Source organism: Chlamydomonas reinhardtii, chromosome 13 (genome assembly GCF_000002595.2).
Source record: "Chlamydomonas reinhardtii strain CC-503 cw92 mt+ chromosome 13, whole genome shotgun sequence".
In the NCBI taxonomy this organism is placed as follows: Eukaryota; Viridiplantae; Chlorophyta; class Chlorophyceae; order Chlamydomonadales; family Chlamydomonadaceae; genus Chlamydomonas; species Chlamydomonas reinhardtii.
In genome coordinates, this window is record NC_057016.1 from 1,598,968 (window position 1) to 1,619,253 (window position 20,286).

Here is a 20,286-nt window from a genome sequence, read left to right on the forward strand (position 1 = left end):
GGGATGACAGGGGTGACAGGGTGACGTGCTGCGGCGCCAAAGTCCAGGGCACTGAGGGCAGATAGGCCGATAGGGCACACCACACCCCACACCGGCAGCACCAGACCGGCAGGCGGCTTGACAAGCCATAGATCAGCACGCGTATAACACACATCAACGAATACGAACGTGTATGGGGGAGTTGGGTTGAGTTCGGGGATTCCCGGGCTGGCATCTGCAGGGGCAAAAGGAGCCATCGCCACACCAAGGGGAAACCCACCTTCCGATACTTGTGAACGCATTTGAGCGCAAACTGCTGACACGTTCCCCCACTAGATACCAGCGCGTAGCCACGGACCTCGGCCCGAACTCGCGAGACAGCGGGTGAGTTCCGGGCAGCCGCACATCTGCGCTTGGGTATCCGCGCGTGCCAAACCCAGGCGTCGCATGCAAGTCAGCACTGGCAAATGCGATTCTGAAGATAATCGTGCATAATTAACATAGGTATTGCCACGCTCGTTACAAACGACGTAATCTAGCGAACGCGGTAGTTCCGCAAAGAAGTCTCTGAGAAAATGCGGTGTAGATAGATCATACAAAAACTTGACCTTGATACGCTCAAATATGAGCACATGCATTTATAGAGAGGTGCGGCTCGCTGGCGGAAACCCGCGCGTGCATTTGGTTCACCGAAACTTGTGTGGACTTTGCCGTCCTGGTTATCCTTGTTCGTTATGCAATGAACACTGCTTGAGCACATCGGCTTTGGTGCACTTCCATGTTCACGTCGCCGGTCGCCCCTTCGCCGCGCAGTGCCACCCGCCGACCGGCGTCACCCAAAGCGAGGCGGCGTACCTCACGCATGCGCCCCTGCCGCCAGGCACCGCGGCAGCGGCCGCCGCCGCTGCAGCTGCAGCAGCGGAGCACGGCCCTGCAGCAGGGCCGCGCGGCAGCGGCGCGACAGGGGCTGGGGCCGGCCCCGCCCCCTCGGTCCAGCAGCCCAACCTGGTGGTGGTGCGAGTAAACCGGCTGGAGATATACCGGGTCAGGTGAGAGCGGCAGGTTGGTTGTTGGAGGTAGGAGGCGGCCCTTCCTCGGCAGTCCTGTACGGTGATTACGAGGAGGAAAGGGGTGTAAACGGGTACGGCGTGGCCACACCACTTCACCCCCACCCCAACTGCACCGCAGGTGGGCCGGCGCCGGCGACGTCGACAGCAGCAGCAGCGCCGCCGCCCATGCAGGCGCACCCGGCAGTAGCACCGCCAACGGTAAAGCCGGCGGTAGCACCGGCAGTAGCAGCGGGGGCGCTGCCCGGCTGGAGCTGGTGTACAGCTGCCACCTGCATGGGGCGGTGGAGAGCCTGGCGGTGCTCAGCGGTGGTAGTCCCAGGCGCCGGGACGCGCTGCTGCTGACCTTCAGGTGCGGCTGGGCCCGTGTGTGTGTACGTGTGTATGTGTGTGTATGTGTGTGTGTATGTGTGTGTATGTACGTGTGTATGTGTGTGTATACGTGTGTGTGTGTGCGCGTGTGTTAGGAAGCACAATGGGAAGGGTCAACACTTGTATGTGTGTGTGTGTGTGTGTGTGTGTGTGTGTGTGTGTGTGTGTGTGTGGTAGAGTACGAGGAGTGGTATGCGCCTGCGTGCACGTGTGCGTGTGCGTGGTTGCGGCTGCAGGGCTCTTTGCGTGCGTGCTCATGTGCCTGGCATGGGCGTACAGGAGGCCGGCACCGCCGCGGCCGTGCGGCTGCCTGCCCTGCTCTGTCGCGCCTCACTGCCACACAACCGCACACCGCACCCCCCGCACCCCCCGCCCCGCCCCGCTCCGCTACACTTCCCTTCCACGCACAGGGACGCCAAGCTGTCTGTCCTGGAGTGGGACGTGCGCCACCACACACTGCGCACCACCTCCATGCACTTCTTCCAGGGGGGCCAGCCGCCGCCGCCGCCGCCGCCCGGGCCACCGGGCTCACAGCCGCCGCCGCCGCCGCCCCACTCCATGCACCAACAGCACCAGGGCCCTCAACACCAGGGCCAGGGGCAGGGGCAGCAGCAGCGCGAGGCGCGCACGGCGGTGCCGCTGCCTCCCCGTGTGGTGGCTGACCCGGCGGGTCGGTGTGCGGCAGTGGTCATGTACTTCTGTCAGCTGGCGCTGGTGCCGGCCATTGAGGTGGGGAGAGGGAGTGGGGGGTTTTGGCGTGTGGGTGTGGCGTGTGGGGTTTGGGTGTGGGGTGGGGTGGGTGCCTGGGTGGGGTAGGGGTTTGGGCTTCGCCATCGGCTGAAAGAAGCATGGGACGCCGAGATGGTGCAGAGCGAGCGGGGTGAGATGAAATGGTCGTGGTGGCGATTGTGTTCTACTTGCGTGTTGCGCCCTGCACTGAGAGTCGAGAAGCATCCCCGCACCTGCCCGGATCGGGCTCAACAGTGCATCCCCCTCCTGCTGCTGCTCCATTCCTGCTGCTGCTCCCACACAGGGTGAGGCGCTGGAGGCTCTGAGCGGCTGCTCGGGTGGCGCGGGCAGTGCGGCGGCTGTGGGCAACAGCTATGTGCTCAACCTACACAAGATGATGGGTATCCGCGAGGTGGGGGCCGAGGGGCGGGCGCATGTCCGCGATGTGGGGCGGGGGGTTGCGAGAACCAAACCCAGAGCCTTGCACCGGTCCTGACACGCATCCCGGCTATCGTACGGCACCCCCCGATGGCTGTTCTCCTACCGTCTACCATTTCCTTAGCTTGTATAATTGTAACCTCCTGCCCACGACTAGTCGTGCCTGGAACCTCCCTCTCCCCCTCCCCCTCCCCCTCTTAACTAGTCATGAATGTAACCCCTCCCCTGCCTCCCTCAGGTCCGGGACTGTGTGTTCCTTCACGGCTACACGGAGCCGGTGCTGCTGCTGCTGCACGAGCCCGACCCCACCTGGGCGGGCCGCCTGCGGTGAGGCGCCCGGTGGCGGAGGGGGGGGGCGGAGGGGGGGGGGCCGGGGGGCGGAGGGGGGGGAGAAAAACGCGGGCTGGAGGTGGTTGGGGCTAGCGGTGGTCGGGGCTGGAGGTGGTTGGGGCTAGCGGTGGTCGGGGCTGGAGGTGGTTGGGGCTAGCGGTGGTCGGGGCTGGAGGTGGTTGGGGCTAGCGGTGGTCGGGGCTGGAGGTGGTTGGGTGGGGCCAACCCGTGCTGTTACGGTGCATTCAGAGGCGCATTGTCACTGTTTCGGGGTTGCGGACGTCTAGAGGCGCGCATGCGTGTGGCCGTGGGGGCCCGGGCTGGTTCCGCAGGGCTGGCACACCACAAACCCCTGCCCCTTGCCCACCGCCGTCCTGGCAACTAGCCATGCCTCCTCCACCTCCCGTTCACCCGGCCCCCATCCCCATCCCCATCCCGCCCCCCCCCTGTGGCCCCCACCCAACCCCCCTGGCTCACCCCCCAGCGAGCGCAAGGACACGTGCTGCCTGACCGCCATCTCCGTGTCGCTGCGCCTCAAGCGCCACACCGTGCTGTGGCGCGCCGCCGGCCTGCCCTACGACTGCTACCGCCTGCTGCCGCTGCCGCAGCGGCCCGCGGCGCTGGTGCTCAGCCCCAGCCTGGTCATGCTCACGTCGCAGGTGCGTGGGCTGGGGCTGGGAGGGGCAGAGCACAGCGGTCGAGCACGGCGGTAGGGCACGGTGGACGTGTAGATAGGTTACAACATGGAAGGGTGGGCATTGTGGCATGCTCAGGCGGGGTATGCGGTCGGGTAGTAAGGTGGGTGACCAGTGCGTGCGGTGCGTGCGGTGCGTGCGGTGCGTGCGGTGCGTGCGGTGCGTGCGGTGGGAGGGGAGCCAGCCCCCATGCAAAAGAGTGCTGGTGGCGCCATTCCTTCACTGCTTCTGCTCCTGCTCCAAATCGCCAATCCCCCAACCGCTCACAAGAATGCCTACCCCCCTTACCCCCACGCCACCCCACCCCCCAGGCCTCCCAGCCCCAGGCGGCGGCCCTCAACTCCACCGCTCTGCCCGGCGAGGCGCCGCCGCCGCTGGTGTTCGACCCCGCCCGCGAGGCGCCCTCCGTCACCGCGGCCCGGATGGCGGCGGAGTTCGCGCTCAACGTGCACCCGGTGTGTGTGTGTGTGTGTGTGTGTGTGTGTGTGTGTGTGTGTGTGCGTGTTTGTGTGTGTGCGTGTTTGTGTGTGTGCGTGTATGCGTGTGTAATTGTGTTTGTGTATGTTAGCAAAGCATCATCACTCCGAAGTCGGGGAAAGGCTGGACTCTGCGCATGTTCTCACCCCTCGCCTCTCACCCCTCGCCTCCCTTGTCCCTCTCTCTCACCTCCCACCTCCCACCTCTCGCCTCCCGCCTCTCACCTCCGTTGCTGCTGCTCAGGACTGCGCCCCCGCGCTGGGCCGCTCCGCCGCCCTGGTGGGCGACCTGGAGGCGGTGGCGGCGGGCGCCAGCGCAGCCTGGCTCAGCCCCACCACCTGCCTGCTGGGTGAGGCGTGGGGGGAGGGAGGCGGTGCAGGAGGAGGGCTGTGGGGGCCGGGTCGGGGTTGCAAAGACGGTACAGAGAAGTACAGAGAAGTGTAGCGAGGTAGACATGGCGTGGTTGACTACTCCAGCTTTGGAGGACTGGGTCGACGAGCTGAAGCACCGAAGCGGTTCGGCGGTTGCAGGACGGGTTATGATTGAATGATTGTTGTTGTCGTGATACGACCTCTACCCCATTCTCCCTATATCAGGGGAATGACTCGCAAGTAATAGGCCCTGTTGGGGTCATTCTGTAGTTCACGACAGTTGTCATCAGCCTGACACCGCGCTGCCCCACTCCACCTTGCCTCCCACAGGCCTGCAGAGCGGCTCGCTGCTAGCGCTGCACCTGCGCCTGGAGCCGCACGTGCCGCCGGAGCAGCGCATCACCGCTGTGCGCACAGGCGGAGGGCCGGTGGCCACAGCCATGGTGGGGGGGCAGCTGGGAGGGTCGGGAGCTGGGGGTTGGAGGTGATACCGGCCCAAACTAATCCAAACCCAATGCAAAAGAGCGAGCGGGGTGGGGGTTAATGTGCCCGAGCCCGGTGAAAAAGTCCCATCACACGACGGGTTGTAGGGGTGGGCTGGAGAATGCAGGAGGGACTGGAGCGAGGGGCTGGGAGTTGACCTGGAGATGGAGACGGAGAGGGGGTCGGATTAGCAAGGCATGAACACGAGCGGGCCGGGAAGAACGCGAGCTGCGGCGTTTGGGGGGACACAAGTTGCAGCCATTGGAGCTGGGTGCGTGGCGGTAAAGCGGACCAAGGCTTGCGCGTGACGCCTCTGGTGCCCGGTGTGTAGTCCAGTCCTGGCAGTTCGTATCTTAGTAATGCCCTTCCGCTGTAATGCTCTGCCCTGTGCAGGTGGGACTCACAATGGCAGCGGCGGCGCGCGCGCCCGCCGCCGTGGCGGCGGCGGCCCTGGGCTCCGCCGCCGCCGCCGCCACTGGCAACCTACCGTACGATTTGTACCGCGGACCGAAGGGCCTCATCTTCCTTGGATCCTGGACAGGCGACTCCGTACTCATGCAGTTAAAACCGCGTACGGACAATGCGGCGGAGGGCCCGGCGGCGAAGCGTCAGAAGCGTGTGGGCGGGGCCGACATGGGTGGCGATGGCGGCGGTGCCGGCGCGGCGTTGACCAATCGCAGTGCGGCGGTGGCGGCGGCGGCGGCGGCGGGCGCAGCCGCCGCCGCCAAGGTGGCGGCGGCGGAGGGCGGCGTGGGGCCGCAGCGTTTTAACCTGCGGCTGTTGGACTCCCTGCCGTCACTGGGTGGGTTTCCAAAGGGTCGCGAGAAGGGTCACGTAAACGTGTCAGGTTATCACACGCGTGGCTGATACACCATGCGGTTACGCCTCCTTCTCTTCAGCTCTTACACACGCGTACACTTGTGCACCGCATTGCACACACCGTCCTGCGTGCCTCCTTCCATACCGCTCACTTGCGCATGCTCGCGCACATGTGCACTCGCATGTGACAGGCCCCGTGCGCGACCTCCTCCACGTGGACACCTCCGTGTCGCCGTACACCGCCGGCGGCGGCGGCGGCGGCCCCCTAGGCGCCAGCCGGGGCGGGCCCACCAGCTTCCTGTGTGTGGGGCAGGTGCGTGTGCGCCTTTGTGTTTGTTACTCCGTTGTCGTGCGTTGTAGCGAGATGTGGGCGTCGGACTGCAGCAGTCGATGTGCGCTCCTGCCAAGTGTGACTTGCACCCGCCCGTGCCGCATCCTTACCCACATCAACCACCATACAACCCCAGTCCACCACCACACATACACACACATTACACACACAGGGCAGCTTATAGCCGTATGCCGTCGCGTCGCTGCATCGCACACACATCCTTCGCGCTTACTTTTCCTTGCGCTCTTTACCACACACCACACGCACACACACAGGGCCAGACGGGCGCGCTGGTTCTGGCGCGTCAGGGGCTGGTGCCTGACGTGGTGACTGAGGTGGGGCTGGCGGGCATTGCCGGCGTGTTCGCAGTGCGGCACCGCGACCCAGACGACGACCCAGACGACGGCGGGGGCCCGGCCGAGGAGTTGGCGGCGGAGGCAGACGGGGCCGAGGTCGGCGAAGACGGTGACGGGGAGGCGGCGGCGGAGGGAGAGGCGGAGGGAGAGGCGGAGGGAGATGGCGAGGGAGAGGCGGGGGGCAAGGAGCGGGCTACGAGCCCCAAGCCGGCGGCAGTCAAGCCCCAGCCCGGGGGGACGGAGGCAGACGCCGCCGCCGCCGCCGCCGCTGAGGGCGCCGCTGCTACAGCCGTGAAAGCCGGAGAGCCGGCGGACGGAGCTCCTGCTACAGCCGCCGCTGCCTCGGGCGCCAAGCGCGGCCGCTCGCCGGAGCCAGTGGCGGCGGCGGGCGCCATCGTGCCTGTGTCGCAGCCGGGCAAGGGAGCGGGCGGCGGCGGTGGCGGCGGGGGTCAGCCCAGCTACCACGCCTTCCTGCTCATCACCATGGGCAGGGCGCGGACCATGGTGCTCAAGTGCGCCGAGGGGCTGGACGACGTCACCACCAGGTGTGTGTGTATGTGTGTGTGTGTGTGTGTGTGTGTGTGTGTGTGTGTGTGTGTGTGTGTGACAACGGTTTACAGTTGTTTATCAGATCACGTGATCGTGTATCCGGACAACCCGTAGTTGCTAGTGCCAGGGGCGCATTAGCACCTTGTTTGTCGCGCATGGGTCTGGCAGTACATGTCTCCCAAGCCTACGCGTAGCGTTAGACGTCAGTTTGGCCACAGGAGCCGCACCTCCATCTATTGTGGTTAGACACTGATTTGGCCCTAAGAGCCGCACCTCTGTCTATATTGTGAGACGTCGGTTTGGCCCTAGAAGCCGCACCTCCGTCTATATCAACACTGCTGCGAGCCGGCAGCTGGCCACTATGCATTGTTTGTTCGCCTAGCAAAAAGTCATGTACCGTCCAAGTCCGGCACGTGGCCGCAGCAACCGCAAAACAAGCACCCCGCCGGCACTAGCTACCTTCCCTTCCCCACAGGGCAGGATATGCCTAAGGGCAGCCACAAAGTGAGAGAGAGGATCAATAACCAAAACCGTCTGTGCCCTAGCCCTGCATTCCCAACAAGCCTAACTTCCGCTGGACTTAAACACACACACAATGCGCGCCCCTCTCAGTTATCCGCCATGTGCATTACTGCACGGGGTGTACGCAGCGCCGGTCCCCCTCCTCAGTGACGATGTCCGTGCCCCGCCAGTACGGCTGCAGACCCCGTTCCACCAGGCTGTCGAACTGGGCTTGCCGCGCGCGCCTAGCTGCCCGCCCCTCCGGCGTCAGGAAGGGGGCCACCGTCACGCCTGCGGTGTGTTTAATCTGCGCCGCAGCCCTGATGGAGGCCGCCCGCTGATCCCTGGTCACCACTACCTCCACATTCCAAACGCGACCCGCGTTGCTAGCCCGCCACCGACGTTCATACATGCCCATCGAGCCCTCTCCCAGGCCCAGAGCAGAGAAGTCGCCGCGCGCCATCGCCTCCGCCTGCTCGCTGCTTGCGCCACGAAGCAGTATTTTGTTGGCCGCCATCGCCCGTGGCGGCGGCGGCAGGTGTGTGCACGCTTGCGGCTGCGGCGGGTTCGGCCTCGCGGCCTCTCCTGCCGCAGGCGCAGCGTGTGGGGCAGCGGCGGCTTTGGGCCCGCCCGGCGGGGGCGCCGGGCGGCTTGCAGCCGCCGCTGCGGACGATGCGGCACTGGGGGCCAGGCCCTTCCCTCCGCCAGTCTCCACCTCCAGCACGGCCGCTGTCGCGACCGCGAATGCGTTCAGCTGCTGTGTCAGTTGTGTGTGTGTGTGTGTGTGTGTGTGTGTGTGTGTGTGTGTGTGTGTGTGTGTGTGTTTGGGGGGGTTGTAGATACCAGCCCAAACGAAACCAAAGCCAATGCAATAGAGCGTGGAGGAGAGCGTGGCCTATGCTTGACGTGGGGGATGGGGGGAAGGGACGGGGCCGTGGGAGTGGGGGTATGGGTACGGGTATGCCATTGGGTTTGCGTGTGTGTGAGGGGCTGGTGCGCGTACGTCGCTACACACGCGCAGCTTTGCTGGCACGCCACCAAGCACTCGCCTCCATCAACGTCAGCATTGCCCCACCAACTGCTGCTCTAGCTTGCCGGTTCGCTATGCACTCTTTCCCAACCCACCTTTCCTGGTGCTCTGCTCCTCCTCAACCGTGTAACCCACCTTGCACGCCCGCCCCCGCCCACAGCCCCGGCTGTGAGTACATAACCGACCAGCCCACCATCGCCGCCGGCAACTTGTTCCACAACGCAGTCATTGTGCAGGTGGGCGGTTTGCGGGACAGCGCGCGTGTTTGTTTGTTTGGATGGTCGTGTACGTGCAAATGTGTGTGTGTGTGTGTGTCAACCGTTTGGCTGGAGGGTTGTGTACGTGCAGATGTGTGCCTGTGTGAGGCGGGGGGAGGGGTTAACTCTGCACCAATGGGTGATTCAGAGGCGGGGGGGGGGGGCGATGTTGCGTGCGGGTATGCCACGGGTGTGTTATGGACGACGTGTTTGGTGTCCGGCACGTGTGTGTGGGTGTCAACCGCCCGTCACCCGCGCGCCGCATCACCCACGCCCGCCACCCTCCTCCTCACCCACTGCCTACCTCGCTGCCTCGCTGTCTGCCGCCATGTTGCTGCCCCTCTCCCCCTGCCCTCTGCCCCTCACCACCACCACCACCACCCCCAGGCCTGCCCGGGTGGTGTGCGGCTGCTGGAGGGCATGTCGCTGGTGCAGGACCTGCCGCTGAGCGAGCTGCAGGTAAGGCGGCGGGGGGGTTGCAAGTTGTAAATACCAGCCCAAACTAAACCAAAACCATCAAATACGAGCGGAGCACAGGCAGAGGCGTTAGTTGCAAGCGATAATACTTATGGGATTGGGGCCGAGGCGTCGTGGAGCAGCAGGGCGAGCGGCGCCGGCGAGAAATGTCGCCGCCCAGGCTCGGTGGCGCGCACAACAGCACAGGACAGGCACGGGGGGGGGGGGGGTAATGTCATGGTTAGTTAAGGAAGTGATGCACCGTAGACAATCTTGGGAAACAAAGAGGCGGGGGGTTGTAAAGATGGTTGGGAAAGGGGGAGGGGCAGAGGGGGGACAATCTTGGGAAACAAAGAGGCGGGGGGCTGTAAAGATGGTTGGGAAAGGGGGAGGGGCAGAGGGCGGGGATTGTAGATACCAGCCCAAACTTAACCAAACCTATGCAAAAGAGCGCGGAGGAGAGGGGGGTCCGAGGGCGGGAGCAACGCAACAGGCCTGTCCTTCGCAGCAGACCCTACTCCTTCACTCATCCCCGTGCCCCTCCCCCTACTGGCAATGGTGACACCCAATCTCCGCCGTCACAGGCACTGGGCGGCGTGGCGGCGGCCAGCCGACCGGGCGTGGCACCCCCCACCATCACACACATGCAGGTGCGGGCGAGGCTTGAAGCTTCTGCCAGTATTGGATTCGCAAGCCCACGCGTCTGCGAAACCGTATACCTGCTGCTCAACACACCCACACACATGGTGTTCCAAGCAGCGCGTGCCCTGTCGAACACCTCCTCCTCCTCCCCTCCTATCTTATCGTGAATGTGACTCCCCCTCGCCCTTTTGCATAAGGTTCGCTTTACTGTGGGCTGGTATCTACAACCCATCCTCCTCATCCTCCGCAGGTGGCGGACCCCTACGTGCTGGTCTCGCTGTCCAACGGCACCGCCTGCCTGCTGGAGGCGGACCTGCTGTCCATGACGCTGGGGCTGGTGACGGGGGCAGCTGCCGAGCAGCTGCTGGCGGCGCCCGCCCGCTCCGCCAGCCACCGCATCGCCGCCGCCTGCCTGCAGCTGGACGAAAGCGGCTGGATGGCGGCGGGCGCGGGGCTGGGGGCGGAGGCGGGTGCAGGGGGGAAGGCGGGGGGAGGGGCGGCGGGCGAGGAGGAGGAGGCCGAGGCGGGGCTAGGGGAGGGCGAGGACGGCGAGGGGGGTGTAAAGAAGGAGGAGCAAGGCGAGGGCGCGGCGGGGCCCGCCGGCGGAGCCGGCAGTAGCAGCGGCGGCAGCGGCAGTAGCAGCAGCAGCAGCAGCAAGTTCCTGTGGATCTGCAGGCGCTCGGGGCGGCTGGAGTGCTACAGCCTGCCGTCCATGCGGCTGGTGTTCAGCAGTAGCAGCGGGCTGTCGGGCCGCGAGCAGGTGCTACTGCCGGGCCCAGCCGCCATGATGGCCATGGCGGACCTGTTCGGGGCTGCTACAGCCGAGGAGCAGCCGGAGGCGGCTGCGGCTGCGGCGGCGCCGGGCGGCAGTAGCAAGGGCGGCGCGGGTGGCAGTAGCATGGAGGACCCGGTGGTTGAGATGCGCGTGGATGCATTCCGGGTGAGTGGGCAGTGGTGTTGGGCAATTGCGTGGCGACGCTCGTACACCGCATGCGGCTGGCAGCATTTAGAAGGGTTTGTTGTCTAGCAGCATGCGTTCATTCGCGCCTGTGTGTCGACGGTCAGTGTGTCGTTTGGATCATCCGAGACCTGGCTTGTCCATTCACGCTACGCACGCGCGCACCTGCACCGCTGCAGGGCGGCTGTGCGGGCGGTGTGCCCGACTGCGAGCGGCCTGTGCTGCTGGCGCTGACGGCCTCGGGCTGCCTGCTGGCATACCAGGTGGGCAGGGGGGGGGGGCGGTGGCCACGTGGCCTCGAGGTGGGGGTTTAGTGGCATTCATGATATGCTAGTTGGAATGGCAGGGGAGGGGAAACCGTCCATGGAGAATGGAGTGATGAATTCACAAGAGGGGGGGGGGGCAGGGGCGCAACGGCCACGGAAATGCGAGCCGCCTCGCAGACTCGCATGGGCGAAGCCACTCAGCCTGCTCTCCACAGATTTCAAGCGCGCCACTGCCATGCTGCCTCCTAAAAACTTGTGAATTATTCAGTCTGTTGGTTTCATGGGCGGATGTCCCCCGCACCACAGGCGTACAACCCCTACGGCTTCCACCTCGGCAGCAGTAGCAGCGGCGGCGGCAGTGGCAGTAGCGCCGCAGGCGGGGGCAGTAGCAGTGGCAGTGGCAATAGCAACACCGGCTCGGGGCTGGCACTGCGGCGGCTGCCCCTGGACACGCTGTCGCATGAGGCGCCGGCGCCGCTGGGGCCGTCGGGCGCAGCTGAGGCGAGTGGCGGCGGTGCGGAGGGCGCGGGGTCTGTGGCTCTGGGGCCGCGACTTATCCGGTTCGACCACATCGCGTACACCGATCCGCTAACACGGGTGAGTGGTGGGACGCCCGATACGCAAGGTACAGACTTGACATACCGGTGCTACTGCTGCCACTTGGGAAGGTGTCCTGATATGGTTTGGTTGTGCCGTCTGCCAGCCAATCTGTCCGCCTTTGCGTGAGCTGCTTTGCCATACCCACTCTACACCTGCACCCACCCACCCACCCTCCCACCCTCCCGCCATGACGTCCTCGCCAGGCCCGCGGCGCCAACCACAGCGGTGTGTTTGTGGCGGGCGCCCGACCGCTGTGGCTGGTGGCGGGTCGCGGCGGTCTGGCGGCCCACGCCATGTGGAGTGAGGGGCCGGTGGCGGCGCTGACGCCCTTCCACAATGTCAACTGCCCGCTGGTGAGCTTGGCCGGACCCTTGCTGATCGCCAGTGCGGCTTGCGTATCTTCGTGTGCTGTTTTATGCAGCTCCAGGAGGCATGCGCCACTCTTCATGCCTTGCCGTGCCTCGCTGGCATATCCGTACCGTATCCACCTACCTCCTCCAACTCCTACCCCGGCGCCTCCCTCGTCTCCTCTCCTCCTGTCCGCCTGTCCTGCCCCGCAATTGTGCCTGGTGACAACTTCGCTTCTTCTGAATTAAGCATGAATGCGACTGCCCCCCGTCTCCGCAGGGTTTCATCACAGCCTGCTCGGCGCGGGGCCAGCTCAAGGTGTGCTGCCTGCCGCCGCACACGCGGCTGGACGGCGCGTGGGCGACGCGCAGGTGCGGCCTGGGGAGGGGAGGGGAGGGAGAGGCGGAGGGGAGCGTGTGTGTGAGACCGGGAGGGGGCTTTGTCATCTCGCCGCAGAGTCACGCCTCTGAGTGACACGTGCGCCTCCTCGACACACCGAGTCCAATGCCACACCGCACCACGCCACACCACGCCACGCCACGCCACACTACATCGCACCGCACTACACCAGACCACGCCTCGTAACCCATGACCGCCCCCACCCCCCACGCGCCATGCCGGCAGGGTGCCCCTCAAGGTGACGCCGCACCGGCTGGCCTGGTTCAGGGAGGCGGGCATTGTGGCGGCCATCACCTCGCGGCCCGCGCCCAGCAGGTGGGGCATTGCACTCATGTTTAAGTAGGAAAGAGCGGAGGGGGAAAGCGGGGCGGATGATATTAGGCGGATGGGTGTGTACCGGTATGGTCCAACCCAGAATCAACAGATTTGGGGAGGGATAGGAGTGCTGGTGTGGGAAGCGAAGTCAAGAGGGAAGAGGGAGACCATGTGTCAGGAAAATGCAGGAGCCAGCGGGGACGGTCATGCAGCCAGGCCTGGCACGACACGGATCGGTTCTGTCATGTACGGTGCACGTACACGGTACGGCGTGCTGTGCCATCCCACGCCCTTTCCCTTTCCCGACGGCTTTGCAGTCAGTGACCGCCGCATGTCCCCTCCAACCCCAACAGGCCCCGGCCTGCCGAGGAGCCGGGCGGTGACCCCGCCGCCGCCGCAGCCTACGCCGCCGCGGGCGCCGCCGCCGCGGGTCGCGGCAAGGAGGAGGCGTGGGAGCTACGGCTTCTGGAGCCCAACGCGGGGGGCCGGCTGTGGGTGTCGCAGTTGTTGCCGCCGGGTGCGTGTGACGGTATTGCGGACGGCATCCCGCGACAGGGTTGATGCGCTGTGCGTCATGTGTTGGACGCAGTGACGGTGCTCCTGCCTGCACCGACCGCGTTGGTATCCCTCGTTCTGTCTTCTGTGCACGCTCAAAGAGCTCTGTCGGCTCCTGCTCATTTTGCCTCTCTGCAGGCGAGCAGGCCCTGTGCCTGAAGTTTGTTTACCTGCGCAACGCGACCACCGGCGACACAGACACGCTGCTGGCAGTGGGCACTGGCACGCCGCTGGGTGGGTCTGTGCAAGGGTCTGGGGGTCATGTTTTGATTGGGTTGGGCTTGGGGTGGCTGTCAGTCCCAAGCTGTCGTGTGAAGTAAAAGGAGACCTGAGGACATCAGGAAACTCCAGGCGTGTCGCCCTGGTACCGCTTTTCCGATCCTCTCTCCCCCCTCGGCACGTTTGAGACACACCGTTTGCATGAACGGCTATACCCTGTTCGTTGGGCTTGGGCATCAAGCCTTCCCCTTCCCAGCTCCCTGCCCCGTTACAACACCGCGTTCTTCGCACTGGTCGTGCCTTGAACCCCCCCTCCTTTAAATCACGAATCCCGCTCCCACCCCCTGCAGGCGAGGACTACCCCTGCCTGGGCCGGCTGCTGCTGTACAGCGTGGCCGCCGAGGTGGTGGACCAGGGCCGCGGCAACATGAGCAGGAGGTGGGGCAGCAGCAGCGGAAGCAGCAGCAGCAGCAGCAGCTCGCGGGGGGTGGGCGGCGAGGGGGAGGGGTGGCGTTGCCTTGAGCTTGAGTTGTCATATTATTTACCAATCCCAAACCAACCGGGACCAGAGTCTGATAGCGGACCTTGGTTGGGATGCTGGTAGCCGCCGGTGTTTGGCGTGGCCGTGCCCCACGCGCGTGTGACCGGCGGCTCCCTCGTTCATGTGCTACCCGCCCGCTTCAACCGCCGCTGCCGGTACACACGTCGCCGTGTTGCCGTATTGCCGTACACCGCAGGTGGAGTGCCACGCTGGTGGCGGCACGTGACACCGCCTCGGCCGTCACGAGGTACTGGGAGGGCTGGGCTGGGAGGGTGGGTGGGTTGGTGGACACGTGACACGGGATGTCGTGGTGCCATGTGTGCCGCCAGCAGCGAAGTATGTAGGCTGGCTGTGACGTAGCAGCCGCGCATGCGCACTTCTCCCTGCTGCCACACCCTTGCCACCCACGACAAACGCAATTGGCGCCGCCTTCCAATGCCCACCCCTTCCGCCCCTCCCCTCCCCCCCTCATTCTTTTGCTTTGGGTCCGCATTGGTTTGGACTGGTATTGACCCCCCCCCCTCCCTCCCCCTTCCCCACCACCACCACCGCAGCGTGCAGGAGTTCAAGTCACAGCTGCTGGTCACGTGCGGCAGCCGCGTTGAGATGTACGAGTGGAAGAGCCCAGCCGGCGGGACGGCAGCAGCAGCAGCTGCTGCTGGATCCGGATCTGGATCTGGTGGTGGCTCATTGGACAAACGCGCCTTCTTCGACCTGCCCTCGCTCGCCACGGGCCTGGTCACCGTCAAGGTGGGTGTTGGGTTCTGGGTTTGGGGAATCGGTTTGGGATTCAGTTTGGATCAAGGTTTCGAGTTAAGGTTGGGGTTGCGTTTGAGGCCGGCTTCCGGCGGGACCCGGCCGCTCCTTCATGCGCGGGGTTTGGGGGTTGTAATGCAGCACTGCAGCAGCAATCAGTGTTGCACTTCAGTCGCTGATCTCATGCGGCCATCCCTCCCGGGGCGGCACATTCTTCACCGGCCCCCGCGCAGGACTACCTGCTGGCCTCGGACGTACACCAGGGCCTGTTCTTCCTGCGATACTCGGTGAGACGCTTGCGTCCGCTATGTTTACTTGTCACATTTACTATTTTGTCAGTTTGTTGGGTTGTTGGGCGATTTCCCATGCAATTCCTGTGTTCCCTGTGTTCAGCCCTTCACGCTTCGCCGCTCTCGACCCCGGGCTCTTCCCTGCGAAACCATCTCACCCCTGAATAATCACGAATGTAACCCCGCACCCGTCCCGCCCACCCCCAATGCGCGCCAACAGGACGCCAGCCGTGTCTTGGAGTTCATGTCCAAGGACTTCGACGGCCGCGACGTGCTCACGTGCGGCGTGGTGATCGCCGAGCCCAAGCTGCACTTCCTGGCGGCCGACGCGGCCGGCACATTGCAAATGATGGAGTTCTATGGTGCGCGGCAGTGGAGAGGGGCGCGGGGCTGCGACGTCAGGGCTGGGGCGTCAGGGCTGGGTCTGTGCGGAGTTTGCGCCGAGTTATGGTGCTAGGAGTGGTGGTGGGTGTCACCTGCTGCCTAAAACCAGGGCATTGATCCTGCCCCATTGGCGGAACGGTTGCTCGGCCGTCCACCGAATCTGGGGCTCCTCGTGTCGTGTGATGCTGACACGCGATAGCAGCAAACGCCACACGTGCCAACCTGCGCCACCGGTGCACGTGCGTGCATGCAGGCAAGCGCGACACCAATCCGGAGTTCTGGGCGGGCCAGCGCCTGGCGCCCATGGGTCTGTTGCATGTGGCGCGGCGTGTGGGCGTGGCGGCCAGTGTGCAGCTGGCCAGCAGGGACGGCCGGAACCGGTGCGCACCAGGGTTTCTTTGGGACGTCATTAGAAGGGGCTGCTATATGTTCATGACGTGTATGTATGAATGTGTGTGTGAGGGGGGGCAGGGCTTACCCAGTTCGGGGCTCGCTGCATTGCACGGCGCGGTGTCGGGGCGCGTGCGCGGCGCTCGTGCGCGCATCCAAATCACAGAGATCTGTTCTCACCATGGATGCACACACACACACACACACACACACACACACACACACACACACACACACACACGTCCTCGTGCACGCAGGCACGCGCTGCTGTGCGGCAGTGCGGAGGGCGGGCTATCGTTTGTTGCGCCGGTGCCCGACCCGCAGGCGGCGGCCCGGCTGGCGGCGCTGCAGGCGCACATGAGCGCCACGCTGCCGCACGTGGCCGGACTCAACCCGCGCTCCTTCAGGTGCGCCGTGAGGATGCGGGGAACACCCGCGCGGGGCGGAGCCTGAGTCACGCAGCAAATTGCTGCAGTGTATAGTGTGAAGGAGCAGGAGCACCAGGGGGCCGCCCGGCTCGGTCCGGGCACTGCGATGCGCCCTCCACACTGCCTCGGCCCCACGTGTGTGCACACACACCTGCACACACCTGCACACACACATACACACACATGCACACACACCTGCACACACACACACACGCCTGCACGCACACACCTGCACAGGCACCGCTTCATCCGCATTCCCAAGGCGCTGGGTGGCGGCGAGCACCACCGCGCGCCGCTGCCGCCCCGCAACAACAGTGAGTCGTACCGGCAAGGGGTCCTTACAGTGGGGCACAACACAACCGGGGCTTCTGGTGCCTTTTCCACGGGCGGGCGGGCGGGCGGGTGGTGCCGTGGTGGGGGACAGCCACTATACATGAGCCCGCAATGCATTGGACCACGTGTCCAGCCCACGTGCCGGCTCTGGCACTACCGTACCATCAGTACCATGCCGCTGCCCCTTCCATTCCTGTTGGCGCCGTCCAGGCCTCTCACCCCCATGCCTCTCACCCCCATGCCTCTCACCCCCAGGCGGCCTGCTAGACGGGCAGCTGCTGCTCGGCTTCCCGCACCTCAGCCGCCAGCAGCAGGCCGAGGCGGCGGAGGCGGTGGGCAGCAGCCCGCAGCAGCTGCTGGAGGACCTGAGGGTGAGTGAGTGCCGACAGCGGTATTGCAGCAGGCATTGCCGTCAGGCGAGGCTTCGAAGTAGCCTTGCATCTGCATGTGCTTACAGTACTCGGCACATGATAAATATTAAGTGGTTACAAGCTGCTAACTGATGTCCGCTGTATCGTTCTGGCCGTGCAGGCCATCGCCGCGGCGGCGACCTTTGGGTAGAGCAGAGGGGGGAAGCTGGGGCCAGGGTGGGTTGAGTTGTAGCTCTGGAGTGCATGTTTCGGAGTGTGCGGCTGATGAGTCTAATCGCTGGCGCAGTTGGTTTGGATTTGCAAGATGCGTAGTTATGGACAAGCTGGGAAATATTATTGCGGCGACGTGCAGACCTAAACGGGCGAGCTTCGTGGTGCGTGCCACAGGTGGGGTCACGGCCGGTCTGGTAGCGGGGAGACACAGAGGGAGGCTCAATGTAAGACGCCCTTTGCTTAATTGATGTCCTACAGCGTACATCGCTTATTTCACTGCATATAAACGTCAAGGGACTGGTCAGTGCCACACTCATAGCTGCAAGTCCGTTTCTAAGGGCTGGCGCTTCATCGCGCATATCTGATTTTGCAGCGCTTTCCTGGCTCTAAAGCCATACATCCTTAAATCGATAACAAACAAGTATATCTGCAACTGCGTTATTGCAAAACAACAGCATTCTAACCTGCGTTTGTAACTAGAAAATGGCCGCCTACGCGCATAACGATGGCGCGCCGGACATATCGCAGGCTTTCCAAAACACCGTATTAGTCAAGAACTGGTAAGCTAGGCGCTGCTTCTTTCGTGGGTTCTTCGCGAGTGCGGCATTCAGCTCAGAGCTTACTAGTCATCTGACGGTCGTGCCTTTGCAGGTATGAGGATCGCTTCCAATCACAAGTGGCGAGCGCGACAGGGCGGACACTACGTGAGCTGCCTACCCACGAGCGTGTCGTGCACAAGGCGGTGCCCCCTGGCCACCCCGGGCTATTCCAGACCACGAAGCAGGCAGCGGAGGAGAAGCTTCTAACAACACCGCCCCCGGTGAGTGGGGCCCGCATACTATCTGCGGTGCGAAGGGGAAACCAGAGGTTTTGTAGGATATGAAGACAAGGAAGTGGAAGGCGGGGGGGGGCGGGAGAAGCAGTGGCTCCTGTCCTGCACTGGCTCTTGTACCACCCAGTACCGCACGCAACTTATCCGTGGTAGGAAATTGATAGGCGGCCTTCCTTACTTCATGACCGCTCTCTGTTTACAGGCAAAGGTTAAGAAGCCCAGCATGTACACGGAAGCTAACGTGGCGGAGCGGCTTCAGACGTACGGCCTTGCGGACAACATCCATTACACCATTGGTGAGCTTAAGTTACCGTCGGAGTGGTGGGGGCAAGGTCGACATGATGAGGATTGGACACCGGATTCCAGCAAGGACGAAGGCAGCAGCGCGGCGCCTGCTGCCAGCCTGCTAAGTGGCATGCTCCATTGCTGGATAAGCGAGGGCGCGAGTGCTGCCTTGGCACTGCATGGGGCGGCGTGGCCACCGCGAGAGCACGCCGCAAGACTCCGTCTGGCGATGCGGCGCGGGGCATGGAACAGGCTGTCATGGCCTTGCAAGCTGGGTTTTACGGTAGCAGCAGCTGGTGCTGCAGCAGTTGCGTGGCTGCATCTTGACAGAGGTGGCAATGGCGGTTGGTTCTGGCCGTAGACTAGCAGCCACCAGCGCAGCATCGCTCTCATGCCAATGGTCAGGCAGCCATGGGGCTGGCACCAGTCGTAGCAGGTGCAGCTGCGGGCGTGCTTCTGGCCGGGCTGGCCAGGAGACACGCGCCCATGCGCGCGCGAGGGCTACAGCAAGCCAGGCGCGGTAGACAGGCAGCGCACGCAATGGTAGTGGCCACGCGCCGCGCTAGCTGCCAGGCTTAGGGGCCACTGGCATTCATCCACATGACCTGACGCTGCCGCCACGCCCTGCGCCGCATGTCCTCACACTCGCAGGCCCCAACGCCGCCACGGAGGCTTCCTGGGCTCCCGTGCACAACCTCACCACCACCAATAAGGAGTTCTACGAGATTAAGCCGGAGGCGGCGCGGGCGGCGGACCCAGACACCTTCCGCGCCTCAGGGCCATCGCCATTTGCCAAAACGGGCTTCTGTGCCAAGTCAGTCAAGGTGAGCTTGAGTTTGAGGATGAGGGTGCGGGAACGGGTGCGGGTGCGCGTTCCAACGTGGGCGTGCAGCTGCAGATGAGGGTGAGAGTGCGGGCGTGACAAAGGATTGCGGAAGGGAATGGGAGGAGGAGGCGGGCTTGCCAGGGTGCGGGAAAGAGAACGGGATGCTGGTGACGGTCTTGATTGATATCCCGGGACGGGGGGCGGGGATTATCGTGGCTGTGTAACGCGATGCCTCTTGAGTCCGTGTGCCCGGTTTGCTTTACAGCATGTGCTCTGACGGCGTGTGCCCTGTTGGCATATGATCTAACGGCCCCGCCTGTGATGGCCCTACAGGGCGAGGCGAGCGACGAGACCACTGTGGCGGGCGGCAAGGGCGCGCGTGGGGAGATCACGCGGCGTCCAGGGGAGAGCGGCAACCCGTACGGCGTGTCTGTGTTTGTGGACGAGTACGGCAAGTGGGGCAGCGCCATCCAGGGCATGCCGCTCACGGAGACGCGTGCGCGCATGCAGACCAAGTACTTCCCGTGAGAAGGCGGCTGGGCTGTTGTATGATATGGCGCTGGGTGGCATTGTGTGTTGGTCTTGGCGGCTGACGTTGTGCTGGTGGCGGCCTGGTGTAAGTCTGTAAGAAGAGCAGTTGCTAGCAGGGCAGAATTGTAGGCTGAAAAGCTGGTCGGTCGAGGCTGAGGCAGGTCATGCAGGTGTATGTGTGTGCAGGTTTTGAGGGTACGTGCGGCAATGTGATATGGGGCTGTCGTGGTGGCAAGTAAATAGTATTACTTATGTTCTGGTGTGTTCTGGTGCAGCCCCCCTCCCAAAACTAACGCTAAAAACTAGGCAATTCCGTGCCCCTGGATGCCGTGGGTGAGAGCGTGGTTACTGCCCTTCTCGCCAGCGGCGGCGGCCCACCCTTGGAAGATGCAAGCCCTGGGTGCACTCAATTAAATCATAATCGATACGTCCATGCCATGCCCAACCAGTGTCCAGCATCCAGCGCTCGGCGTCAAAGATCAGATGTCCACCGATCTGCGGCGGCGGAGGGAAAAGGGGCTGCGATGGGCGGGAGGCGATGCGTGGGAGGGGCCGCACGGCGCA

At 64.3% G+C, this 20,286-nt stretch overlaps 2 protein-coding genes across 2 annotated transcripts; both read left to right on the forward strand.

Moving 5' to 3' along the window:
• The first annotated feature begins 162 nt into the window (after positions 1-162).
• CHLRE_13g573450v5 (uncharacterized protein) lies at positions 163-17,488 on the forward strand. Its single transcript, XM_043069413.1, has 34 exons — positions 163-627; positions 793-1,028; positions 1,168-1,398; positions 1,829-2,147; positions 2,452-2,559; positions 2,824-2,912; positions 3,400-3,574; positions 3,922-4,065; positions 4,331-4,436; positions 4,789-4,901; positions 5,335-5,743; positions 5,952-6,073; positions 6,367-6,992; positions 8,688-8,763; positions 9,172-9,243; positions 9,825-9,890; positions 10,133-10,822; positions 11,020-11,103; positions 11,413-11,703; positions 11,910-12,059; positions 12,334-12,425; positions 12,679-12,768; positions 13,122-13,285; positions 13,462-13,557; positions 13,893-13,980; positions 14,280-14,330; positions 14,638-14,833; positions 15,073-15,126; positions 15,350-15,491; positions 15,767-15,893; positions 16,161-16,310; positions 16,569-16,645; positions 16,920-17,035; positions 17,196-17,488. Exons 1-34 carry the CDS (start codon positions 604-606, stop codon positions 17,223-17,225), a joined length of 5,604 nt encoding a protein of 1,867 aa, XP_042917388.1. The 5' UTR covers positions 163-603; the 3' UTR covers positions 17,226-17,488.
• Positions 17,489-17,649: 161 nt separating this feature from the next.
• On the forward strand, positions 17,650-20,149 carry CHLRE_13g573500v5 (uncharacterized protein). Its single transcript, XM_001693448.2, has 5 exons — positions 17,650-17,808; positions 17,900-18,068; positions 18,283-18,376; positions 19,017-19,189; positions 19,525-20,149. Exons 1-5 carry the CDS (start codon positions 17,732-17,734, stop codon positions 19,717-19,719), a joined length of 708 nt encoding a protein of 235 aa, XP_001693500.1. The 5' UTR covers positions 17,650-17,731; the 3' UTR covers positions 19,720-20,149.
• The last annotated feature ends 137 nt before the right edge of the window (positions 20,150-20,286 follow it).

Excerpts from the sequence above, each read along its gene's own strand:
- CHLRE_13g573450v5 (XM_043069413.1), top strand. The coding sequence starts at position 604 with ATGAGCACATGCATTTATAGAGAG. Across the intron at positions 12,426-12,678 it reads GGCGCGTGGGCGACGCGCAG|GGTGCCCCTCAAGGTGACGC; the intron begins GTGCGGCCTGGG and ends CCATGCCGGCAG. Across the intron at positions 15,894-16,160 it reads AGCAGGGACGGCCGGAACCG|GCACGCGCTGCTGTGCGGCA; the intron begins GTGCGCACCAGG and ends TCGTGCACGCAG.
- CHLRE_13g573500v5 (XM_001693448.2), top strand. The coding sequence starts at position 17,732 with ATGGCCGCCTACGCGCATAACGATGGCGCGCCGGACATATCGCAGGCT. Across the intron at positions 18,069-18,282 it reads TTCTAACAACACCGCCCCCG|GCAAAGGTTAAGAAGCCCAG; the intron begins GTGAGTGGGGCC and ends CTCTGTTTACAG. Across the intron at positions 18,377-19,016 it reads CAACATCCATTACACCATTG|GCCCCAACGCCGCCACGGAG; the intron begins GTGAGCTTAAGT and ends TCACACTCGCAG.